General features: G+C 50.3%; 1 protein-coding gene and 1 long non-coding RNA gene across 5 annotated transcripts in view; both read left to right on the top strand.

Moving 5' to 3' along the window:
• The window catches only part of CALN1 (calneuron 1), a 536,504-nt gene that overhangs the window by 249,819 nt on the left and 264,012 nt on the right, over nucleotides 1-22,673 (top strand). For all 4 annotated transcript variants that reach the window (XM_086692032.1, XM_086692031.1, XM_086692033.1 and 1 more), the window contains one exon: nucleotides 22,498-22,641. In XM_086692032.1, coding sequence (XP_086548158.1) covers nucleotides 22,498-22,641 — 144 coding nt within the window. The remainder of the gene's footprint in view (nucleotides 1-22,497; nucleotides 22,642-22,673) is intronic.
• Nucleotides 8,896-13,126, top strand: LOC147572987 (uncharacterized). The gene is made up of 2 exons (XR_015245211.1): nucleotides 8,896-8,955; nucleotides 12,797-13,126. It is a non-coding gene; the product is annotated as an uncharacterized LOC147572987 (long non-coding RNA).

Raw genomic sequence — 22,673 nt, 5'->3', positions numbered from 1 at the left:
TGGCATGTTAGCTCTGGAAAGCAGAGCCTGAGGCAAGGCTTAAGTGCTAAAGTCTTTGGGGAGGTGCAAACCCAGGGCAACAGAATGAGGGGATAGAGAAGCGAGAGGGGGAAGGATGAGAAGCAAACAGCAAGTGATCCGTTGCCACGTTAGCCACTGTTTTGTGAGGTCTTAGCTGTGCGGGATGTGTCCGGATAGGCTGTATACAAACACTGTTTGGGGACCGTCCACTGGAGAGAGGAATGGAGAGGGGATTTATTTCCTAGCTCTTTGCTTTCTTCTCTGGCCAAAAGTTAATTTGCAGGAAGTTAATACTCATGAACTTCTGGAGTGTGTCATTTAGCCCTTTTGACCACCCCTGGGGAGGCAAGATCGCACACACGAGTGTGGTGCATAGTTAGGAACTATGTGTGAGCGAGAGACCCTGGCAGTGGCCTCGGGCCTTGGGGCCACCCGGCCCTAAGGGAGTCTGATTTGAGCCCCCCCGCACTGGCAATGGCTACCGCAAACCAAGAGACCAAGGGTATGGGAGGTAAGCCTACTTGGGAGGAGGGGTGAGGAATTAAAACTGTTCTGGGCTGACCTCTTTTCTGAAGAGCATTTGGAGGACAACAGTGTTCAGTGAGGTTTGGGGGAAGGATTTGGAAAGCGGGACTTGGAGTTTGGGAAGAATCATGAAGGTCTTGCCTAGAGGCCTGGGGAAAAGATTGTCTCTGGCCACAGACGTGGGGAGGCTCCGTGGGATGCAACTCCTAATTGCGTTGAACAGGCAAAGAAGAACCAGGAGGGCTGGCGGTCTGGAAGAGTGCTGAGGGCTGAAGGTCTCAGAAGACCGAAGAGAAGCTGGATGGGAGTCACCCTTGAAAAAATAGGAGCTTGTGGTACGAGAGTGAAATGGTAGAGCTTAAGGTTCAGAGTGGCAGGCAGGTTGGGTAGGGGCGAGGATCGGGAGGGGGCCATGGGTGAGGTTCCTTGAGTGGAGTGGGGGTAAAAGATAGGAGGGAAGCAGCGGTTCAGGATCTCGAGGTCACTTGGAACAGCAGCAGGGGGCTGGGCACGGAGCAAGACTGTTGAGTGGAGACGCGGCAGAAGTGTAAAGGCGTGAAGAGGAATGGTTAGCAAATTTAGCTCGGCCCGGCACTGGAGGACCAATGTAAATGGTGAGGAACTGTTCCAAGGTTGAGTCACCAAGGGATGCCAATTAACAAACGGGGTCAGCTGTTCTATCGTTGACACTAAACTGAATCATCACCATATAATCTGGAAGCCAATTGCCATCCGTCTGTAAAGGTCTCATGCATTTTCCTACTGCGAAATTCCGTTCCTCCCATGACCCCTGCCCGCCGCCCCCACCGCCCCACCCCACCCCCAGCTTTCTTAAGTTGTGGGTGTTGGAGTGTTCATCACATGGTGCTGTCATGCCTGTCCGCGTTTCTGCCTCCATCCCCACCTGCCCCATCGTGAGTGCTGGCAGGGCAGGGCCAGATCTCACCTTCCATCGGGTCCCCACCCAGCCTGGTCCCTGACGCCCCATGGGAGCTCAGAACATTGCAATGTGGAGTTGCTGGCAAGGAGAGGGCTGTAGCCACCAGGAGCCACGGATCACTTTCTCTTCGATGGTTGAGAGAAGCTCTTTGATTAAGTCGCTTCCTCGTTTCTGCCCTTTCAGACATAACCTTCTCTCTCCCCTCAAGATACATGTTCCTTGTAGAATATTTGGAAAACAGTGATAATGACCCATAACCCTGACCCCCAGCGACAGCCACTATTAATGACTTAGTGTAGATTTTTACAGTCCTAAATCTTATTTATTAATTTGAATAGCTAGCACATTGACGGCACACCTTTCAAAAGGCAGAAAAGTGGCTGTCGTGAAAGTGTCCCCCTATTCCTATCCTTCCTCCCCTCATCCAGTTCCCTTCTGCAGGAGAGCCTCGGTTACTGGATTCCTGTAACCAGGACAGCCTGTACTTTCCCAAGCAAGTTTGTGTCGTGGGGTTTTAAAAATTTTCTTTTAAGATTTATTTATTTTTGAGAGACAGAGGGAGACAGAGTGGGAGTAGGGGAGAGTCAGAGAGAGAGGGAGACATAGAATCTGAAGCAGGCTCTGAGCCATCATCACAGAGCCCGATGCTGGGCTCCTACCACGAACTGTGAGATCATGACCTGAGCTGAAGTCAGACGCTTAACCGTCTGAGCCACCCAGGTGCCCCTGTTTTTTTTTTTAATTCTTTTTACACCAATAGTAGTATTTGACCGACACCTTCTTGCATTTTTCATTTCACAATAGTTCTTGCAGGTCATTCCACATCAGGATGTAAAGAAAATTCTTACTCTCTACAGCTGCCTAGTCTTTTATTGTTTGGGTGTAGTATACTTGATTTAACCAATTTTCTGTGCATGGGTGTTTGAATTGATTCAGATCTCTGTAATTTGCAATGTTTTGTTATGGAAAATTCAAGGGTAAAGTACCCCCGTGGGGGCCCATCACCCAGCTTTAACTTGGGACTGTGTGTGTGTGTGTGTGTGTGTGTGTGTGTGTGTTAAGTTTATTTATTTATGTTGGGAGGGGGGCGTGGAGAGGAGCAGAGAGAGAGGGAGAGGGGGAATCCCAAGCCGGCTTTGTGCTGACGCGGGGCTCAATCCCACAAACCGTGAGATCATGACCTGACCCGAAGTTGGACGCTTAACAGACTGAGCCACCCAGGCGCCCCACGTGTGCCCTGGTTTTCATAGAACAGAGCTCACCTTACCGCACTTCAAAGAGATTCTATCAGTTTTCAGCCCCACCACCCCATGTGTAGAGGGTCCGTTTCCCGCGGCTTTACCTACACAGCGTGTTATCAAACTTCTCGCGCTTACCTGCCTCCCGGCTGAAATATGTTATACAAATGTCGCTTTCCTTTGCATTTCTCTTATCCTGAGTTGGGGAGAACATTGTTTTATGCGTGCTTCGTAATTCCTTTCTTGGCAACTAGCTGCTCGTATTCTCCGATCGCTCTGCTTTGGGTTTGGTGGCCTTTTTCTCATTGATGTCCATGAGAGCTTTTTCAATATAAGGGAAATGAGCGCCTCCTTTGAAATATACACTGCAGATGTTTCCATTTTGTTTCTGATCTTTGTCGCAAGGTACTGTAGGGTTGTTTTTTGGTTTTTGGTTTTTGGGTGTTTTTTTTTTTTTTTGCCATGAAAAGGCTTTTTTAAAAAGCTTTTAAAAATTGTGTAGAATTATCGATCTTTTATTTTACAGCTTTTGGTATTTGTTCCCTGCTTAGTACAGCCTGTACAAGCCTTTTATCCACTCTGGGATTTTACAAAAATTTCCTCGTGGCTTTTTTCTAAGATAATTAGGACTTCATTTTGTGTATTGAACCTTTGATTCTTCCACAATTTATTTTGGTGGAAAGTGTGGACTGTGGTTTTATTCTTATGTTTTTTATTCAGCCATCTACTTGGTTGTCCTGACATCATTTGTTGAAGCCACCCTTTCACATTATTTGAAATGCACTCTTCTCATATACTCAGTTTCTGTATTTTTTTTTTTAATTTTTTTTTTCAACGTTTATTTATTTTTGGGATCAGTTTCTGTATTAACCGAGATAGATTTCTGATCTACTTTTTTTTCCAAAAGAGTGGCTTCTTATCATATATTTAGCTCATTACTTACTGTTTGTAGTTTCCCATTTTTTATTATTAAAAATACGGCTGTGGTACATGTCTTTGCGGATGAATCTTTGTACGCACCTCTTTTACGATAAATGCCTGCAAATGGAATTGCCGTGTCTGAAGACACCTTGAAATGTCTTTATTATAGATATTGTCAAACATACCAAAAAGCAGAGAGAATAGTGTAAGCCCTTGAGTAGCCATCATGGAGCTTCAATGAGTTTCGACATTTTATTTATCGTATTTCATCTCTCGCTTCTGCCCCCAGGCATTTTCTCCTGAAGTGTTATTTTTAATTAGCTACTTCTTTATTTTAAGAGAGCGCGTGCGCGAGCAGTGGAGAGAGGCAGAGGGAGAGAGAGAGAGGGAATCTGAAGCGGGCTCTACACTCTGTGCAGAGCCTGATGCAGGGCTCCATCCCACAACCCTGGGATCATGACCTGAGCTGAAATCAAGAGTCGGATGCTCAGCCAACTGAGCCACGCAAGCCCCCCAACCCGCCCCCCTGGAGTATTTTAAAGCAAAGCCCAGACTCTGTATCATCATCCATAATCGGATCCATAAATCTCTCTAATTAACTTAAATTAGCTTATTTCTTTCTTACGGTTCTCTCAAAAGTGTCCGTTTCAGATTTGCCCACATCAGGATTCAAACAAGGTCCAGATTTTTTTTTAAGGCTTTTGTAATTACCGCTCTGATTGGCCCGCAGACAGTGCACCCGTGTGCCCCTCTGCCAGCATACGTGAGAGTTGCTTTTACCCCGTGTCTTCGACAGTTCTGGGCACATCCTCCGACAAGCCTTGCTGACCTTCCAGGGGCTGTAGCCAGAAACCACGGGGGCCTCCTGCCTCCCTTCCTCCTCTCACATCCCACACCTCACCTTTCAGGGTATTCTGCCGGCTTTACCTTGAAACGCATCCAGAACCTGATCGCCCCTCCCTCCTGCGTGAGTCATCCTCTCTCGCCTGGACCATTGCAGCAGCCTCTCTGCTCCTGAGCTCTCCCCAAAGTGTGTTAACACAGCAGCCAGAGCGCCCTTTTGTTAAACGGAGGTGTAATTGGCATACGACACGATATTAATTTCAGGTGCACAACACAATGGTTCCAGATTTGTATACATTGGGAAATGATCACAGTAAGTCTAGTTAATATCCGTCACCACACTTGGTTACAAAATTTGTTTGTTTGTGTTGAACACTTTTAAGATCTACTCTCTAGCCACTTTCACATGTGCCGTACGGTATTATCAGCCACGGTCACGCTGCATGTCACATCCCCATGACATTTATTTTATAACTGGAAGTTTGTGCCTTTCGACCCCCTTCACTTATTTCATCCACCCCCCTACCCTTCCCGCCTCTGGCAACCACCGGTCTGTTCTCTGTCTCAGGGTTTTGTGTGTTTCTTTTGAATTCCAAAACAAAGGGAGATTACGCTGTATTTGTCTTTCTCTGTGCGACTCACTTCGCTTTACGTAATGGTATCCTCAAGGTCCATCCGCATCGTTGTGAGGGGCAAGATTTCATTCTTTTTTACGGCTGAGTGGTATTCCATTGTGTACCTAGAGCGCATCTGCATTCATTCATTCATTCATTCATTCATTCGTACATGGACACTTAGGTTGCTTCTTTATCTTGGCTGTTGTACGTAATGCTGCAGCAGACATTAGGGGCATATATCTTTCCGAGTCCGTGTTTTCATTTTCTTTGGATAAATACCCAGAAGTGGAATTGCTGGATCATATGGTTGTTCTATTTTTAATTTTTTGAGGAACCTTCGTGCTATTTTCCACAGCGGCTGCACCAATTTATACTCCTGCCTACCTGTGGTACGCCGGGGCTCCCTTTTCCCCCGCTGCCTGGTCAATACAGGTCATTTCTTGTCTTGATGAGAATAGCCATTCTGACAGGTGCACCATGATATCTCACTGTGACTGTGGTTTGCATTTCCCTCATGACTGGTGACGTTAAGCACCTCTGTATGTACATATCGGCCATCCTGTATATCTTCATCGTTTTAACACGCAAATAAGAGGAAGTCACTCTGATGCTCAGCAACCTTCTATGGCTCCCACCTCACTCAAGGTGAAACCCGTAGTGCTGACAGTGGCCTACAGGGCCCTACGTGATCTGCCTTCCCACCTCTGTCTCCCCGATATTACCACCTACTTCTCTCCCCGCTCACTCACTCCACCCCACCCCGGTCCCCTGGCTTCCTTGCCGCTCTTCTAGTGTACCGGGCTCATGTGCCCCTAGGGAGTCGCAGTGACTGTTCCCTAGGTCTGGAACACTGTTCCATAGATAACCCGTGGACCACTCCTTTCAGCTGCTCAGATGTCTTCTCATCGCAGCTCCATTGCCCTAACCTCTGGACTTACACTGCTCCCCAACCCCCGTCCCCCCACGATTCTGCAGTGCTATCTACTCCCCTCCTCGGTCTTGTCTTTTCTGTAGCTCCTGCCACGCCTCTACGCCCCGCGTTACTTAGCTTTACCGAGGGCCTACTGTTTACTGTCTGTCTTTCCCCTGGGCCCACGAGCACACGGCGTCGGGACTCTCTGCTGTGCTCACGATGCGGATTGAAATTCAAAAACAAACACACAAGACCGGAACTCACAGAGCCAGGGAGTGGATTGGTGGTTGCCAGAGGCGGGAAGGGTACGGGGAACAGTCATTGCTAATTCCTAGGTGCACGGGAGCTGGGTGTGCTAGAGGAACGGCAAGGAAGCCGGGGGACCGGGGTGGGGTGGAGTGAGCGAGTGGGGAGAGAAGTAGGCGGTAATATCGGGGAGATGAGGGTGGGAAGGCAGATTGTGCCGGGCCCTGTAGGCCACTGTCAGCGCTGTGGGTTTTACTTTGAGTGAGGTGGGAGTCATATCCTAGCTCCCAAAAGTGTGTCGCACCCAGTGCACCCCAGCAAATATTTATTGACTGACGATGAATTTGACAGACAGACCCTATTTGCGCTAGAAAATTAGGGGCGCAGTCGGTTAAGCGTCCGACTTCAGCTCAGGTCACGATCTCGCGGCCCGTGAGTTCGAGCCCCGTGTCGGACTCTGGGCTGATGGCTCAGAGCCTGGAGCCTGCTTCCGATTCTGTGTCTCCCTCTCTCTCTGCCCCTCCCCCGTTCATGCTCTGTCTCTCTCTGTCCCAAAAATAAAAAATAAACGTTGAAAAAAAAAAAAAGAAAATTAATAGTAAAAAAAATAGCACAAGTGAAGAACACTAATGGATGTAATTCTCTTTGATATGGTTTTTGGCTGTCTGTGTTTTTCCATTTGGGGGGAAATCTGTGCCTTTTTCCATTTTTCTGTTGGGGCATCCTAGTAAAATCTTTTGCATATCCGACCATCCCTTTGTCTGCCATATGTCAATTTATTTTGGTTTCCTTTTCCCAGGTTTTTTTTTGCCTTCATCAGTTTTTTAAATGTAGGAACCGGCTTCCAGTTCCTTAGAAAGATGTTCTTCTTTTTTTTGCTGTCCAATTCATTGCTTTAATTCCCTCTATTTGTTAAGTTTTCAAAAGCAGATTTGGGTAGATGTGTGATGGACAGTTGTAACTTAATATTTTCCAAGTTCTCAACTGATTATTTCAGCCCTGGATATTAGGCGACACATCCTTTTCTCCATGGTTTCATTGTCACCTCATCATGCCGTTTGCTTCCATGATTTGGAAGTCTGCGTGGACGTGTGTGGCCCGGTAGCTTCCTCCCAGCCGGGTCACCTGCGCTTCAGGAGAAATCAGGAATGATGTGTGTGAGTGTGTGTGCACGCGTGTGCCTAACTGCACGTACTCGTGTCTTCTGGAAGAGTTGGCTCACTCTCCTGTGACTCACTTAGGATTAAGTGTCTGGGTAGAATTCCTAAAGCAATTTCCCCCCCTTATCTGAGCTGCCCTTTTAATACTGGAGGGCTGGGTTGAGGCCAGTCTGCCTCAGCTGATTTCAGTTTTATTTCTCATGCTCGAGCCAGTGCGAGGCTTTGAAAATAGTCTTTTCAAAGGTGCAGACTCATTTTGATAGAGAACCAGCGTGTTAAAACAAAATGAGAGAGTTGGCAATTTTAAGCAAATAAATTGCTTCCTATTGATAATGGGATATTTATGCAGCCTGCGGTGGAGAACAATTTCTTTCGTATCCAGGCCCTTTATCGGTGATCCGGAAGGCAGAATGGAGTGGCACGTGGTGTGGCCGGAGCTGATGGGAAGGCTGGCATGTGGGAATTTGGTGAGCTGGGGGAGGGAGCCATCCCGTGGGCTTCCGAGGGGCCGAGCGGCCCTGTGTCAGCCCAAACCTCCTGTGCCTTTTCCTTCTCACGCTTTACCAGGGGGGCTCGGGCTCACGCTGTTTTAAATTTCATCTGGCTACCATTCTTTAGGCAGCAACTCCGGGGCTGACTCTATTTGTGAGGCCAGTAGGAACGAGACCTGGGCCATGCTTATGTGTGTCCTTGCACGTGAGAAAAGGAAGGCCTGGTTTGATGAGTCAAAATTGACAAATTACACGACAGGAGGGGAATCGTTTTCTGGAATGGAGCCAATGCCTCCAACTCCCACCGTTTGTCATTTCGCCCTGAGTCTCAGTGCCATGAATTACGTGGAAGGTGACGTTACGAGAAATCTTGTTTTGTGGGCTGAACTGCCCAGGCAGCGTTCGAGTCTCTTGGACCCTCTTTCAGGCCCCGGCCCCGCCTCGGTCGAAGAGACCGCAGGATGGGTGAATTTGGTGCCGAGAAGTCAAGGGAAACAGGTGTAACCGTCGCTGTCCTCTCGTGCTGCCGGGTTAGCCTCTAAAACTGGTAGATGCCTATGGCCAGGAGGGCCTGCCTGCTTCCGCCTCCCTTCCTGATCTGTGACCGAGTCTGTTCCGGGCGGGGCAGAGGCCAGGGCTGGAGGTGCAGCTGGGAGCTTTCAGACCTGAAGGACGAAATCTGTCATTCAGCCCGTGTTATGTGTTAAGACTGGGGGGGCCTGGGGGGGCACCTGGGGGGCTCCGTCAGTTGAGCATTTGACTCTCGATTTAGGCCTGGGTCATGATCTCTCGGTTCGTGGGATCCAGCCCCACTGTCAGAATGCAGAGCCCATTTGAGATTCTCTCTCTCTTGCCCCTCTCCCCGCTCATGCGCTCTCTCTCTCTCTCTCTCCCTCTCTCAAAATAAATAAATAAACTTAAAAAAAGGATTGGTAGGCCTGTGGGGGCTACAAAAACAAAGACTTTTCTCTGATCTTCCAGAATGTCACATCCCTCGGGGACTCCAGGAAGGTGGTTGTTAAGTCGACGTTGGTACGGAGGTGGGTACCCTGTGCCGCTTCCTTGGCAGTGAGCGAGAGCTAACTGCTCAGTGGAGACATGGGAAACGGGATGATCCCACTACCGGGGCAGTGATGGGGGAAGACACTGGTTCTGGGGTGACGGGGAGATCTTGGGCAAGCTCAGGAGGCTGCTGGGGGAGAGCCTGATGTGACGAGAAGGGCGAGGGCCTTAGAGTGATAGTGAGATAGAGGCTACCCCCGGGGAAGCCAACACAGGGGACAGGCCAGCCCTCCTCCAAGTGTGGGTCCTGAACTACTCGGGCAGAGTGAACACGATTTAGTGAACCGGGGCGTGCTTTGAAAAGAAGAAAGAAATAGAATAGAAAACATCAGTGTCACCGGCAGAAAGGGTGTGTACTGTTTCAGGAGGTATGTGTTTGAAGAGGTCGAAAATGAAGCTTAGGAGGACAAACCCCGGGGGGGGGGGGGGGCAGAAGACCAGGGTTCAGATCACTGTCCTGACGCAACCACATGGCCTTGGGCAAGGGCTAATGACAGAACCTACCTCATGAGTTGTGAGGCATAAATGAGCTAATATGCCAGGGTGCCTGGCCGGCTCCCAGTCGGTTCAGCACCTGACTTCGGCTCAGGTCATGATTTTACGGTTCGTGAGTTGGAGCTCCACCTCCCGTGAGCTCGAGCCCCCCTTCGGGTGAGCCCCAGTTCTCTGGCTCTGTCTCTCCCCCTCGCTGCCCCTCGCTCACCTGTGCCCTCTCTCTGTCTCCAAAAAAAAAAAAAAAAAAAAAAAATGAGCTAATACACCAAGAATGCTCAGAGCAGTACCTGGTACAGACCGAGCACATAATCGACATTAGCTATCTATCACATAGTAGTTGGAACCAGAAGAAACTGCTGATATTTGACCATTTTTTAGCTGTACAAAAGCAATTTTGTATGGTTCGACCTAATGCACACACATACGCACACCTTCTGTGTATTATAGCTACGTTATGCGTCTGTCATGACGTGCAATGCGTCTCTTACCGTGGGGCGGAATGAAAAGGCCGCGTGCTACGCTGGCTTCCCCTGGCAGGACGTGGAGATGAGGCAAAGGTTTTAATAACCAAATGTGATGCTTTCATAGGCCCTTTGCTCTGAAGGTGCCCATGACGTGCTTTGTCTGTCGCTCCTCCATTCATTGTCCTTTAAGGATGGATGGATGTGCGGGCTTCCTAAGGGCCCCCCTTACTCAGTAGTGGGTCACACAGAAGGCCTGAGCCCCCCTCCTGCTCAACCCCAGACCCTCTTCCTGGGTGTTCTCGAACCCCGTGTGCCGGGCTGCACAGAGCCTTCTCCCTTGGCACGAAGTGACAGAATCAAAACAAAGCTGTACCTCCTTTAAAATGAATCTTTTCCTTGGGGGCGCCTGGGTGGCTCAGTCGGCTAAGCGTCCGACTTCGGCTCAGGCCACCATCTCACAGTTCGGGAGTTCGAGCCCCACGTCAGGCTCTCTGCTGTCAGCGCAGAGCCTGCTTTGGATCCTTTGTACCCTTCTCTCTCTGCCCCTCCCCTGCTGGCGCGCTCTCTCTGTCTCTCTCAAAAGAAATAAACTTAAAAAAACGAATCTTGGGGCACCTGGGTGGCGCAGTCGGTTAAGCGTCTGACTTCAGCTCAGGTCACGATCTCGCGGTCCGTGAGTTCGAGCCCCGCGTCAGGCTCTGGGCTGATGGCTCAGAGCCTGGAGCCTGTTTCCGATTCTGTGTCTCCGTCTCTCTCTGCCCCTCCCCCGTTCATGCTCTGTCTCTCTCTGTCCCAAAAATAAATAAACGTTGAAAAAAAAAATTAAAAAAAAACAAAAACAAAAACGAATCTTTTCCTCATTACAAAACAAAAACAGTGATAGCCCCTCGTGTTTCCTTGGGCTTGATTCTTGGTCCTTCTGTTGTAAACTTGTCTCCTCTTTCCAGCGCAGGAGAGGTCACAGAGGTCGGGGGAAAGATCTGGTGTCTAGAATGATCCTCTGGGAGGGCCAGAGAAAGAATCTGACTTCCAACCACTAAGCTGTCCTCCACATTCCCTTCCCACTGTGGGCTCAGAGTGGGTCCCCCTCTCCCCGTCGGCTGTCCTTCTTGCTCTTCGGTTTCCGTCTCCTGGGACGAGGCCCCCCGCGCCTAGAGTGGTGCCGACGCCGCACCGGAGGTGCCCGAGACATTATTTGCTGGCTTGAATGGAGTTGAGTGATCTGCAGAGAAACTTAGCTTCTCGAGAGAAGCGGGTGTGAGCCGCTCCGGAGAGGATGTCTCCTGCTCTCCACTCAGCTTGCTTCTGGTTTATTTCTGGAACTTGGATCCTGTTCTTTTGGCCTCCACGTGGGTGCTAAATCCACAAAATGGTTTTGTTTTCTCGGATGTTAATGATTCTCCGATCTCAGGATATTTAACGTTGGTAGCCCAGGAACAGTGTGACTTAATGAAAAATTAATCGTATTGATTGTTACCGTCTTGTTCACAGATAAATCCCACTCGATGTGCTGCTTGCGATACTGCCGTAGATGCCAAATGGTCCGGCGCCTAGGTTTCTGTCCCGGGCTGCTTGCCTCATTTTCTCGGAGAAGGTGCTGGTTGTTGTGTGAGACGTGGCTCCTTTGGTGCAGAGGCACCAGGCTGGTCCCCACGAAGCTGTTCGGTCTGCTGGGCCGTGGGAGCTGGGCTGTCTCCTCCCGGGGCAAACGGCCCCACATCCTGCCCCCGAAGCAGATCTAGTCCGGGGTCAGGAGCATAGCTCTCCTCCACTCACCCTTCTTCTTGCCTCGTCGGGGAGCCCTCCTTCCCTGTGAGCTGGTGTGGTGAAAGAGTGTCAGTTGTCTGCTAATGTGATGATGGGTGGCTGGGGTCCTGGGATGGTTTCAGGGTGGGGGCTGGTTGCCAGGAAGACTGAGGTATGATGAGAGGGTCGGAGCCTTTAGCCCCATGCCCCGGCCTCCAGGGAGGGGAGAGGGTTGCGGATCGAGTTCGATTCCCGGTGGCCGGTGACTTCATGAGCCATGTTTACGTGACAGAACCTGCCAAGCCCTAAATGACAGGGTTTAGAGAGCTCCCGGCTTGGTGAGCACATTGAGGTGCTGGGAGGGTTGTGTGCCCAGGAAGCTCCACACCCCCTCAGCCCCGTTCCGGATCTTGTTTTGGGCATCTCTTCATTTGGCTGTTCCTGAGTTGTATCCCTTATAATAAACCAGTAAATGTTAAGTAAGGAGCTTTCCAGAGCTCTGTGAGCCGTTCTAGTGATGATCAAACCCCAGGCAGGATCGTGGGAACCCCAGACTTTATTATTATTATTATTATTATTATTATTTTTTAATGTTTATTTTTGAGAGAGAGAGAGAGAGAGAGCACACACTCGAGCAGGGGACTTGGAGAGAGAGAGGGAGACACAGAATCCGAAGCAGGCTCTAGGGTCTGAGCTGTCAGCATAGAGCCTGACGTGGGGCACGACTTCACAAACTAGACCGCGAGATCACGACCTGAGCCGAAGTCAGATGCTTAACCGATGGGGCCGCCCAGGTGCCCTGGGAACCCCAGACGTCATAGCTGGGCATTCAGAAGTATAGGTAGCCTAGACTTGCGGCTGGTGTCTGAAGCAAGGCCAGTTTTGTGGGGCTTGACCTGTGAGGTCTACACTACCTGTGAGCAGTAGTTAGTGTCAGAGTTGGATGGAATCACCGGACGCCGGATTGGATATCCAGAGAGTTGGAGAATTAGTAGGGGTGGGGACCCCCCCCCCCAGCTGGTGTCAGGTGTTGTGAGTAGAAATGGATCCTAGAGGGCAACTTGGCAATATGTATCAAGTGCCTCAAAAATGTTCCTGCCCTTTGACCCAGCAGTTCCATTCCTGGGATATCATCTTAAGGAAATGAGCATCAACACACGTGAAAATTTCCATACACGAATTTCCAAGGCAGCATTATCTAAGAGCAGAGACGATCTCAACGTCCCACATTCGGAGCGTGGTGAGCCCAGTTGCGCTGTAGGCAGATTACGGAATGCCATGTGGCCATCAGAAGTGATGCTCTAAAGACGGATACACTATATGGAAGATCGAGATGGTTGTGTGTTAAATGGAAAAAAACGTGCAAAGCTATAGAGAGTGCATGATCCAAATGTAATTAAGAATATTTGTATGTAAAAAGTTTGGAATAAAATGCCATAATGTATTATTAGCGGTGGTTATTGCTGGCCGGTGAAGTAGATGATTATTTTTTTTTCTTTATACATTTAGGGGGCGTTTTCCTGAGGAGCATACATCAATGTGTAACCTGTGAAATGTTGCATCCCTGTGCGGGTCTAGCTCTGGTCTTTTGACCCCAGAGGTCAAGTCCAGAACCCCCCAAGAACAGAAACTGCCCTTCTTCTCTCCTCACTCATCAGCTTGTTGTTTTGTATAAAGACCCTCCGGCCATTCTCACCCTCATACATATTCACATCTAATTTAATGATTTTTCCTTTCAGCCCTGCCTGGAACATTCTGTCCAACACAGGGTGCCCCTGGCTGGGATGGGCTTTCATTGTTAGTGTCTATTCTAATTTGCTTTGCTCTTTTACTGTTGGGGAATTTTCCATCAGCTTAAGCAACCTGGCATGCTAAAATACATTCTGCTTTATCTGTGAAGGTGTAAATTTGGGGACAGATAAACTCTGTGCCAGCTCCTAAACCCTTACAAATGGCCCTAACTTTTTGACTGCCTTGTGCCACCCAATTTTAGGAAAGAAATGATTATTTTTCATGACCTGGGGATATGGAGTCTCTGTCTAGTTTCACCCCCTCCTGAGTTACTGAGATACTTTTCTTTCTGAACGCCAGCTAGGGGAGGAGTTGGCTTTGTTTTTTAATGCAAGGTGGCATTTTGACCATGAGGTAAAGAAAAAGGCCAGACGCATGGGGGTCCTTGAGATACCCAGGATGAGCAGTGCCTCACTGGCCTGCCAGTCTTGAGTGCTTTGAAGGCCCTTGAAGTTTTTCAACACAGGCTCTTGTCTGCTCCCAGGGTTATCAGTGACTCATGGTGAGTCTGGGGCTGGTGGGCTTACAGGAGCCCCGCTCAACTCTATATTCTAACCTTAGATCACAGAGGCAATTATGCCATCCGGGAGGGATGGTCACTATTGCCAGCCATATCTTTTTGCAGGTGCCTCCCAACAGGGGCCCTTGCCTGCCACCCTCTTGGGAGAGTGCATCCCTTCTGCCCCCTCGCCCACGCTGTGCCCCTACCGGAAAGCCCTCTTTGTTGCACTGACTACAATCCTCAGCCTCCTTCCGGGCTCTCCTAAGGCTCACCTTGTTTGGTTCGAGACAGATTATGCTTAGATCCTGAGATTGCCTTTGCTGATAACTTATTTAATCAGGTTCATTGTGGGAATTATCATTTATAATAGTAACATATCATAAGCCAGTAGCATACAGGAGAATGCCTCCTAAGTAGCCAATAAAGGAATAGCCTACTTCAGGCTAGGGAGAGATTATTGACGTTATTGTTCAGGCCAAGGGGAGAGGAAAGAAAGAAAGCCCAAAGTTGGAGGTGTGCCTTTCTATGAGTTGGTTCTCGGTAGAGTCCGTCCTTCCTACTAAAAGTTGGGTACCAGCTGCCGGCTTAGGTCGCTCACTGCTGGGGCAGGGAGGTAGGAGGTGACGGTACCTGTGTTGGCTGCAAGGTTGGCTTTTGGCAAGGTTTTGTTGGCTCTGAAGATGGTTTTACTCCAGGGACAGTTACGTGGCTTGTACCGCTGACTCTGGGGAGACGTTCCGTCTCTTCCTGAGATTGCTGCACAGTTTAAGCACCACTGCCCACCAAGATGAGCCTGGCACAGCAAGAGCAAGTGTGTGGCAGGGTCTTTGGAGAGCCATTTAGATCGGCGAAGAGTGGCCTTGCCCAGACCAAATGCTCTCACGTTGCTGGGTGCACCTCCTGGTTTTTAAAATGGAAAAGCCCATCACGTGATGGGCACCGTTGCCGTCACAGTGGTGTCAAGGACACAATGGTCCCCTCTACTTCAGGTGCGAGAGTTGGATAAGAAGGTCCTCAAATCCACCTTCAGCACAATGTCACCAAAACACGTTATTCAGAACAAATTCAAACCACAAATAAGCTTTCGACACATGGATTTGCGATCATAACGCATCAGTAGGCAGCACACCTCCTCCCCCATGTAATTGCCAGGTGTTTTCTTTAAAAAAATTTTTTTTAATGTTTATTTATTTTTGAGAGAGAGAGAGAGAGAGAGAGAGAGAGAGAGAGAAGATGAACAGGGGAGGAGCAGAGAGATAGGGAGACACAGAGCCCGACGCGGGGCTCGAACTCACTTGGGATCGTGACCTGAGCTGAAGTCGGACGCTTGACCCACGGAGCCACCCAGGCGCCCCACCAGGTGTTTTCTATTCCAACGTCTCTCTCCTATCTCCTGGGCACTCTCTTTTTCCTCGGGTACACCTTGCATTCTTTCAGCCTCCTTTGTGAAACAGGACTCCACTTAAACAGATAAAGAACAGAGAAATAGAGAAATGCCTCCAGGGTTGGGACCCCTCTTAGTAGTGTTCCTTACCATCTGCGTCTGTGCAAGTAGCACAGAATGAATGATCACTTTGTCGAAATGGATGGAGTCGCACCTCCAACAGCAAATAACCTAGGAGTGAGGATCCTTTAGCCCTTTGAAGAGAGTACCACGAAAAAACAATCCAGCTTAACAAAGGGCATTATACAAAGCAGCACGGAGCCCCATCCTGGCCCCCGTCTCTGTGGCCTGTCCCCTCACTATTATGAAATTCGGGCACACTTCTGACCCCACTTCCTCCTGGCACATGGGTCCTCCTTGAGGACCCCGCCCCCCTGGCTGTCGGAGGCCTCACCTCCGTGTTCCCTGCTTATTGAAACCAATTAGTTGTATTTGTGGACTGATTGAACAGAATTAAATTGGAACTCATTCACGCTAAAACCCGCACTGGGATCGAACCAGCGTTTTATGGGCAATTATGGTCATTCTGTTCCCACTTTCCGTTCTGGTTGGGTACCCAGTATTACTGTCAGCAATAGCTGGTCCCATATGGCCAAATGCTCACCAGACGTGGCTGCCTGGCCACGTCTCACGGTCCTGTACGCCGTGTGACCAAAACGCCCCTTCCCTTCCCTCTCTGCAAGTGTGTGCCTCCTCCTGAATTCTCTCTCGGTTAATGTGATCGGTCCTCACCCCATCAGGCCAACCAGAAACCCCAGCATCATCCTCAACGCTCCCTCTCCTAGACGCCGGACTCCCGAGCCCTCCCGCCTGACCACGCAGAAAAGCCTCAGACCCTGTTAGCAGCGCTGTGGGGGTAAGCCCGGCTTCCTCACCTTCCCGCAGACTGTGGTGAGTCCTCCCAGTAAGGCCCCCGCTTCTCACCTCCCAGCCACCCCGATGCCGGAACCCTTGGTTTAAAAACCAGTCTAGGGGCGCCTGGGTGGCTCAGTCAGTTAAGCGGCCGACTTCGGCTCAGGTCATGATCTCGCAGTCCGTGGGTTCGAGCCCCGCGTCGGGCTCTGTGCTGACAGCTCAGAGCCTGGAGCCTGTTTCAGATTCTGTGTCTCCCTCTTTCTCTGACCCTCCCCTGTTCATGCTCTCTCTCTGTCTTGAAAATAAATAAATGTTAAAAAAAAATTAAAAAAAAAAAACCAGTCTGATCCCGGGGCGCCAGGGTGGCTCAGTCGGTTAAGTGTCCAACTTTGGCTCTCACGGTTCATGATCTGGAGTCCCGTGGGCTGGCAGCACAAAGCCCGCTTCATATCCTCTGTCCCCATCCTGTCCCCACTCTCTCTGCCCCTCCCCCCCTCACACACACACACACACACACACACACACTCTCTCTCTCTCTCTCTCTCTCTCTCTCTCAAAAACAAACATTAAAAAAATCAATCTGATCCTTTCCTTGATTGATTGATTGATTGATTGATTGGATTTATAACCACTGAGGACTCCCTGTGGCCTACAGCAGGGCTTGACAAATTTTAACCATAAAAGGCCAAAGTGTGAGTATTTCAGGCGTCATGGGCCAAACCGTCGCTGTCACGACTTCTCAATTTTACAGGTGTAGTGCGGAAGCAGTAGGACTGCAGACAACAGACGCAGACAGTGTGTAAATGAGCAAGCATGGATGCATTCCAGAAAAACCCCACTTTATTTACCAAACAGGTGGGGGGCCACATCCACAGGCCACCATTTGCCAACCCCCGGTTTGCAGGGTAAAGGTCACATGGCTCCCAAGGCCCTTTGCCATCTCGTCCTCATGCACTTCCTCCCCTCATCTCTCTCTCTTTTTTTAATGTTTATTTATTTTTGAGACAGAGACAGAGGAGCATGAACGAGGGAGGGTCAGAGAGAGGGAGACAGAATCCGAAGCAGGCTCCAGGCTCCGAGCAGTCAGCACGGAGCCCAACGCGGGGCTTGAACTCACGGACTGTGAGATCGTGACCTGAGCCGAAGTCGGATGCTCAACTGACTGAGCCACCCAGGCGCCCCCTCCCCTCATTTCTTAATGCCAAAGGATTCCGGTGTGACCCTTCCATAGGGTCATCTCTCTTGTATGGAAGGACGTCCATGGGGTTTTGTGTGGACTTCGATTCCTGCTCTTGTCATTCTCTGGTATGAAGATCCCGTTACCTCTCGGTCTAGACTAGACTAGACCAACTAGACTATAATCTTCTCATAGCTTGGAAAGTTTCTTTTGCCACCCAACTGTTCCAGCACAGCATATGGCCTGTAATAAGTAAACAGCAACTCTTCATCGAATGAATGGCTGTATTAATCACCTCTAAGTATTCATTCGTCCTTCTCAGAGAAGGTACGAATCCTTCTAAATCTCTTTTCTCATTGACCCAGTCCCTGTCCTATTAATTTTCATGAATAAAGACCACGAGGCTCCGATCGTGTATTTTCTGGTACACTTCTGTGGGTGTTTAATAATTGCCATGCTGAACTGCATGTCTCTGGTTCTGCCATTTCTCAGTGACGTCTATCAACAGAACACATCTTGTTCGTTAACAGAGTGATCGCTTCTGGTGGCTGAAGCCCATATTCTTCCTAGAGACACATGTCTGTGGAGACTAAACAGATTTCGCATCTAGCAGGGATTGAGATAGGAAAAAGTATTGTTCTTCATTACCGAGTTGAGTTTGCAAATTAGCGCTGTGAATTTCAGCTGCTTCTTCAAGGCCAGGACGCTAGCCGACGACTGTTGACTCTGGCTGGATGTCATCTCATGCACACTTTATTGGAGTGACCTGACTGATGAATCCGTTCTGTATGATAGCCCGGTCTCTGCCATTGTTTTTGCCCGAACTGGCTATGTCCCTAGAGAGCGTCATGGACCCAAAGCCTGGTTCTTAGGGATACAGGTGGTCCCAGTGGTGGCTCTGATATTTTTAAGAAAATACACTTGCTGGTGTAATGAGAAGTAAATCTTTTGGGCTCTAGGGCAGCGTGCTTTCTAGTCAAGACCTTGCTCGGCCCCAGGACGTCAGGGTAGAGAGGCACTTAACCACGGCCACTTTCATACACCACAAACTGGCAGTGGGACAGGCTCTCGTCACCGCCACTGTCCCCTCTACTGTGGTCTGCAAAGGCATCTTGGAGGCGGGAGAATCACATACCGTTGCCTGATATGCACGTATTGTGTGAGCATGAAATGTACTTAAAGACCAAAAGCACAGCACGCTTATGTAACCCTGAAGCACCAGGGACTTTAGCCCAGAGAGGGGATAAATTCCAGGGAAAAGTGCTCCCCATTACTGGGTTGTTCCTGCAACTTGATCTGTGGTCCCCACTTCCCAAGGATGTGGCCAGTGGCCAGAGCCCCTTCGTGTTGCCAGCAGCCTGCCCTGTAGCCACAGGCAGGGGGATCCGGCCTGCTTCCGTGTCTCCGCTGGTTTTATGGGCATATTTCTCACACCCTGTTCTGCTATTAAAAATAAAAATAAAACGAGGCACACATCACATGTCTCCGGCTGCAAGACCCATTTCCTTCTAATAAGCTTCTCGTTTGCCTGGGCTTTCCCTACCCTGGAAAGATTAAATCTCCAGAGGCTCCTATGATGGATTTCTAGTTTTGTACTTTTTTTTTTTTTTTTTTTTTTGTCCCTGTTATTTTGAAAGAAAATGAAGTTAGTGAGCTTTGTCTGCCTTTGCAGACACACACTCTCTCTCTCTCTTTCTCTCTCTTTCTCTCTCTCTCTACCCGGGAGCCAGGAGCAGATATTCTGGGCAAACAGAATTACAGCTTTGTCCCACTTACTAGGGGCCACAGAAAACAGAACTCTGAGCTGATGTGTACCTGCGCGGTGCTGGAGCAGGGCTGGCCTGGTTATCCACGACAGAACAGCAAACCGTGGGGGTTCGAGGACTCGGGGAAGCGTGTCCCTTCACAGGGCAGTTCCAGGATGGACGCTGTCCGACTCCAGCAGCCCAAGGGGGAGGCAACTGTAGAGCAGCCCGGGCAGTGAGGTGGGGGTCAGGAGGCATACCCTCCAAGGCCCTCATTTCCAGGCCGAGTTCACAAACATCCCTGGTCCGGCCTCTCCGGGGTGTCCCGTGTAGGGATACAGGCCAGTTCGTTTGTAAGATCTAGGACATACAGGGGATCCCAGGAAAGAGGCCAAGCCCTGTAATGGCCAGGGAGCTCACGACTGAGTCAGACGGAGTAGAAGTGGAGATGTGACTCGGGAAAGGAGACCAGGAGGCAGAGGTCAGCCGGAAGCCGGCCATCCAGATGGCCCGCCTAGGACCCTGGCCTCTTCTTTGACTCCAGCCTGGGCCCCTGTCATCATCTGACATTTTCTACTGCCGCATGCTTTGTGCCAGTTCTGAAAGTAGAGGCCTGATGTAGAGGCTAGCACCCAACCCATTTTTCAGAAGGGGGGATTGAGGCTGAGGGAGCAGCCCGCCCCCGCTGCAGGGCAGGGTCAGGCTGACTTCCTGGTGGGCTGACTCCCACCTCGGGAGCCCCTGCGTCTGCATCCTCCTGCCCTTGGCATCTGGGCTCGGGCCATATGAGGCCGTGGTCTCCGCCTCGCTGTCCTTGAGTGCTGAGTGCCATGACCTCAAGCTGAGCAGTGGCTCTGAGCTCTTTCCGGGCCACCTGGGACTTGGTAGGAAAACATATGGCTGCCTTAGGGAATCTTGGGCATGTTTCATTGGTGAGAAAAGCCTAAAAGTGCAGACAAACCCCTTGATTCAGAATTTGGACCAGACTGAAATTTTTTCTTTATCCTCAATGGAAAAAAAGAGGGGCGTTTGAACAGCAGATTAATAGGGTATGAAGGAGAACACAGGCTTCCTGTTCTTCTCTTAAACACTTTAACAATGTCCACAGATCCCCAGAAAAGGTCTGGAAGGACCTTAGGGATCCTCGTGGCCAACCCGGCTCATGTTACACATGAGCAATCCGAGGCCTCAGGGTTTGGCTGTGGACCTAATTAGCTAATGCGCCTGGCCAGGAGCCTAGGGTCCCGGCGCACAGGCTGGTCTTCTGTCTGCTGGAGCCCACACCTATTCTCAGAAAGCATTCAGCAGGCAGAATTCGTACCGATGGTGAATCTGCTGCTGACATGGGATCCTTACTTGTGCAGGGAGGATCCACCATTGGACACCTGTCTGGGTAGCGCCCCCTTCAGGGTGTGGGTGGGAGTCCGAAGACGGATGACCCCCTCCCCCCCCCCCCCCCCCCCCGACCAGTAGCAGACAGGGAGAGAACATTGGCCATGGTGGGCAAAGATGTTTTTGTGGGAGGCCTGACACGATTTGGGCAGGTAAAGAGGAAGACAGGGCATTTCAGGTGGAAATACCGGCTGGGACAGTGCAGCGGGCGGAAAACGGGGCCCTGGAGGTACCAGGCCCTCATCCTTGAGCCTGTAAATATTTCCTGGGAAAAAAAAAAGGCTTTTGCAGATGTTAAGTTGAGGACCTTGCGGTGAGGAGCTTATCCTGGATTACCTGGGAGGCCGTCATGAGTGTCCTGATAAGTGAGAGGCAGGGGAAGATGGGAGACAGCAGAGGAAAAGGTGATGGGGCCATGGAGGCAGAGAGATTGGAGTGACCTGGCCACAAGCCGAGGAACGAGGAACGAGAGGCAGCCGCCGAGCTGGAAGAGGCAAGGGACAGATTCTGCCCTAAGAGACCACAGCCCCGTCCACACCTTGATTTTGGTCCAGTGGTACTGATTTCGTGCTTCTGGCTTCCAGATGCTTCGAGAATAAATTTCTGTTGTTGTAAGCTGCCACGTTTGTGGTGATTTGTGACAGCAGCCGCAGGAAGTTGGTACCAACGGGAAGGGATGAAGCTTGTTTGGGTGAGGGTGTGTGTGGTTCAAGGTATTTGCCGGGGGCACGGCCAGATATTTAGAGAGGTATTTAGTGGGTAAAGGGGTTAGGGCCGGTGTCTCGTGTTAGTTGGAGGAATTCCTGCAAGCTTCTGCATGGATCTTTCCCTCCCGACTGGAGCGTAGGGTTCTGGAGGAGAACCACGGCACCCAACAGATTGTTGTTCGTTCTCTGCGGCACTTAATTCCATGCTCCCTGGGTACAGACAGCCGATACTTGTTGAACAGCATGATGGATGTTGGCAGCTGCCATACCTGGGCTTGCACCGGCTTTACTGATGAGCAGTCAAAGCTGGCCAAGTCTGCTGTTCAGATCCCATTGATGAGCCTGTCCTCTTGAGACCACGGTCTCGAATGACTTCCCTGTGCCCTGCCTCGCGGTGGTAGGATGTGGTGGGATGCACCCAGCCCACCCAGGACTGACGGGCTGCCGGGGCTCTGGAGGGAGGGGCTCTGGGCGGAACGCAGAACAGCTCAGGTTGGGGTCAGAGGACAGGCGATCACCTGCCGAGTGGAGTGGCCTTCTTGATAGCAGAGTCCAATTCTCCGCCGGCCCGGAGAGGATGTGATTAAAGATGCCTTTTGGGCCTTTATGACACTCTTATCGATCCGAGGTTGTTTATAGCCATAAAACAGCTGTAAATTAGAGGCATGAGATAAAAACAGCAGGATACTTAACTCCTGTCTTCCTGTGAGGTTGAAAGAGCTCTCTGTACCTCTTCCACGGCGGTAGGGAGCTGGGACACCAGTGGGCAAAGGGGAATCTCTTCTTGCCTGCAGACGAATGGCCCAGGTTAAGAGGCAGCTCTCTCCTCACAGCTGAAACCCAGCTGCTCGATCCTGCTCAGGAAGTGTCCTCGGTTAACACGAGCGTCAACTGGGACCACAGTCCAACCGTGCGCCGACCGCGGGGTTTTAGGATGGCCCGGGCCTTCCGAAGCCGGTTTTCTTCTTCCCCTTCCCTTCCTTATTTCTCATTTCCTTTTCTCTTCCTTCCTGTGTGCTCTTTCTCTTCTTCCTCTCTTTTCTTTTGTCCCTCTTTTGGCTGCTTCTTTTATCTGATTAAACGGTTCTGACCTATTGCTATTCGTAAAGCAGTTAGGAGTGTTCAGCGGGGTATCGCCAATCATTTCAGTGCAAGAGACCAAGACGTGTGACCGTTGGACCTTCTTTGCTTTCCCCTTGTAGAGATCCGAGAGGCCTTTCGGGTTCTGGACCGAGATGGGAACGGCTTCATCTCCAAGCAGGAGCTAGGAATGGCCATGCGCTCTTTGGGGTACATGCCGAGTGAGGTGGAACTGGCCATCATCATGCAGCGCCTGGACATGGACGGTGAGACCCCGACACGCGGCATGGCCCCCGAG

This window comes from Puma concolor, chromosome E3 (genome assembly GCF_028749965.1).
Source record: "Puma concolor isolate L17-30 chromosome E3, mPumCon1.1.hap2, whole genome shotgun sequence".
In the NCBI taxonomy this organism is placed as follows: domain Eukaryota; kingdom Metazoa; phylum Chordata; class Mammalia; order Carnivora; family Felidae; genus Puma; species Puma concolor.
Note: the sequence above shows the minus strand (reverse complement) of the source record. Positions and strands in the feature narration are given on the sequence as shown.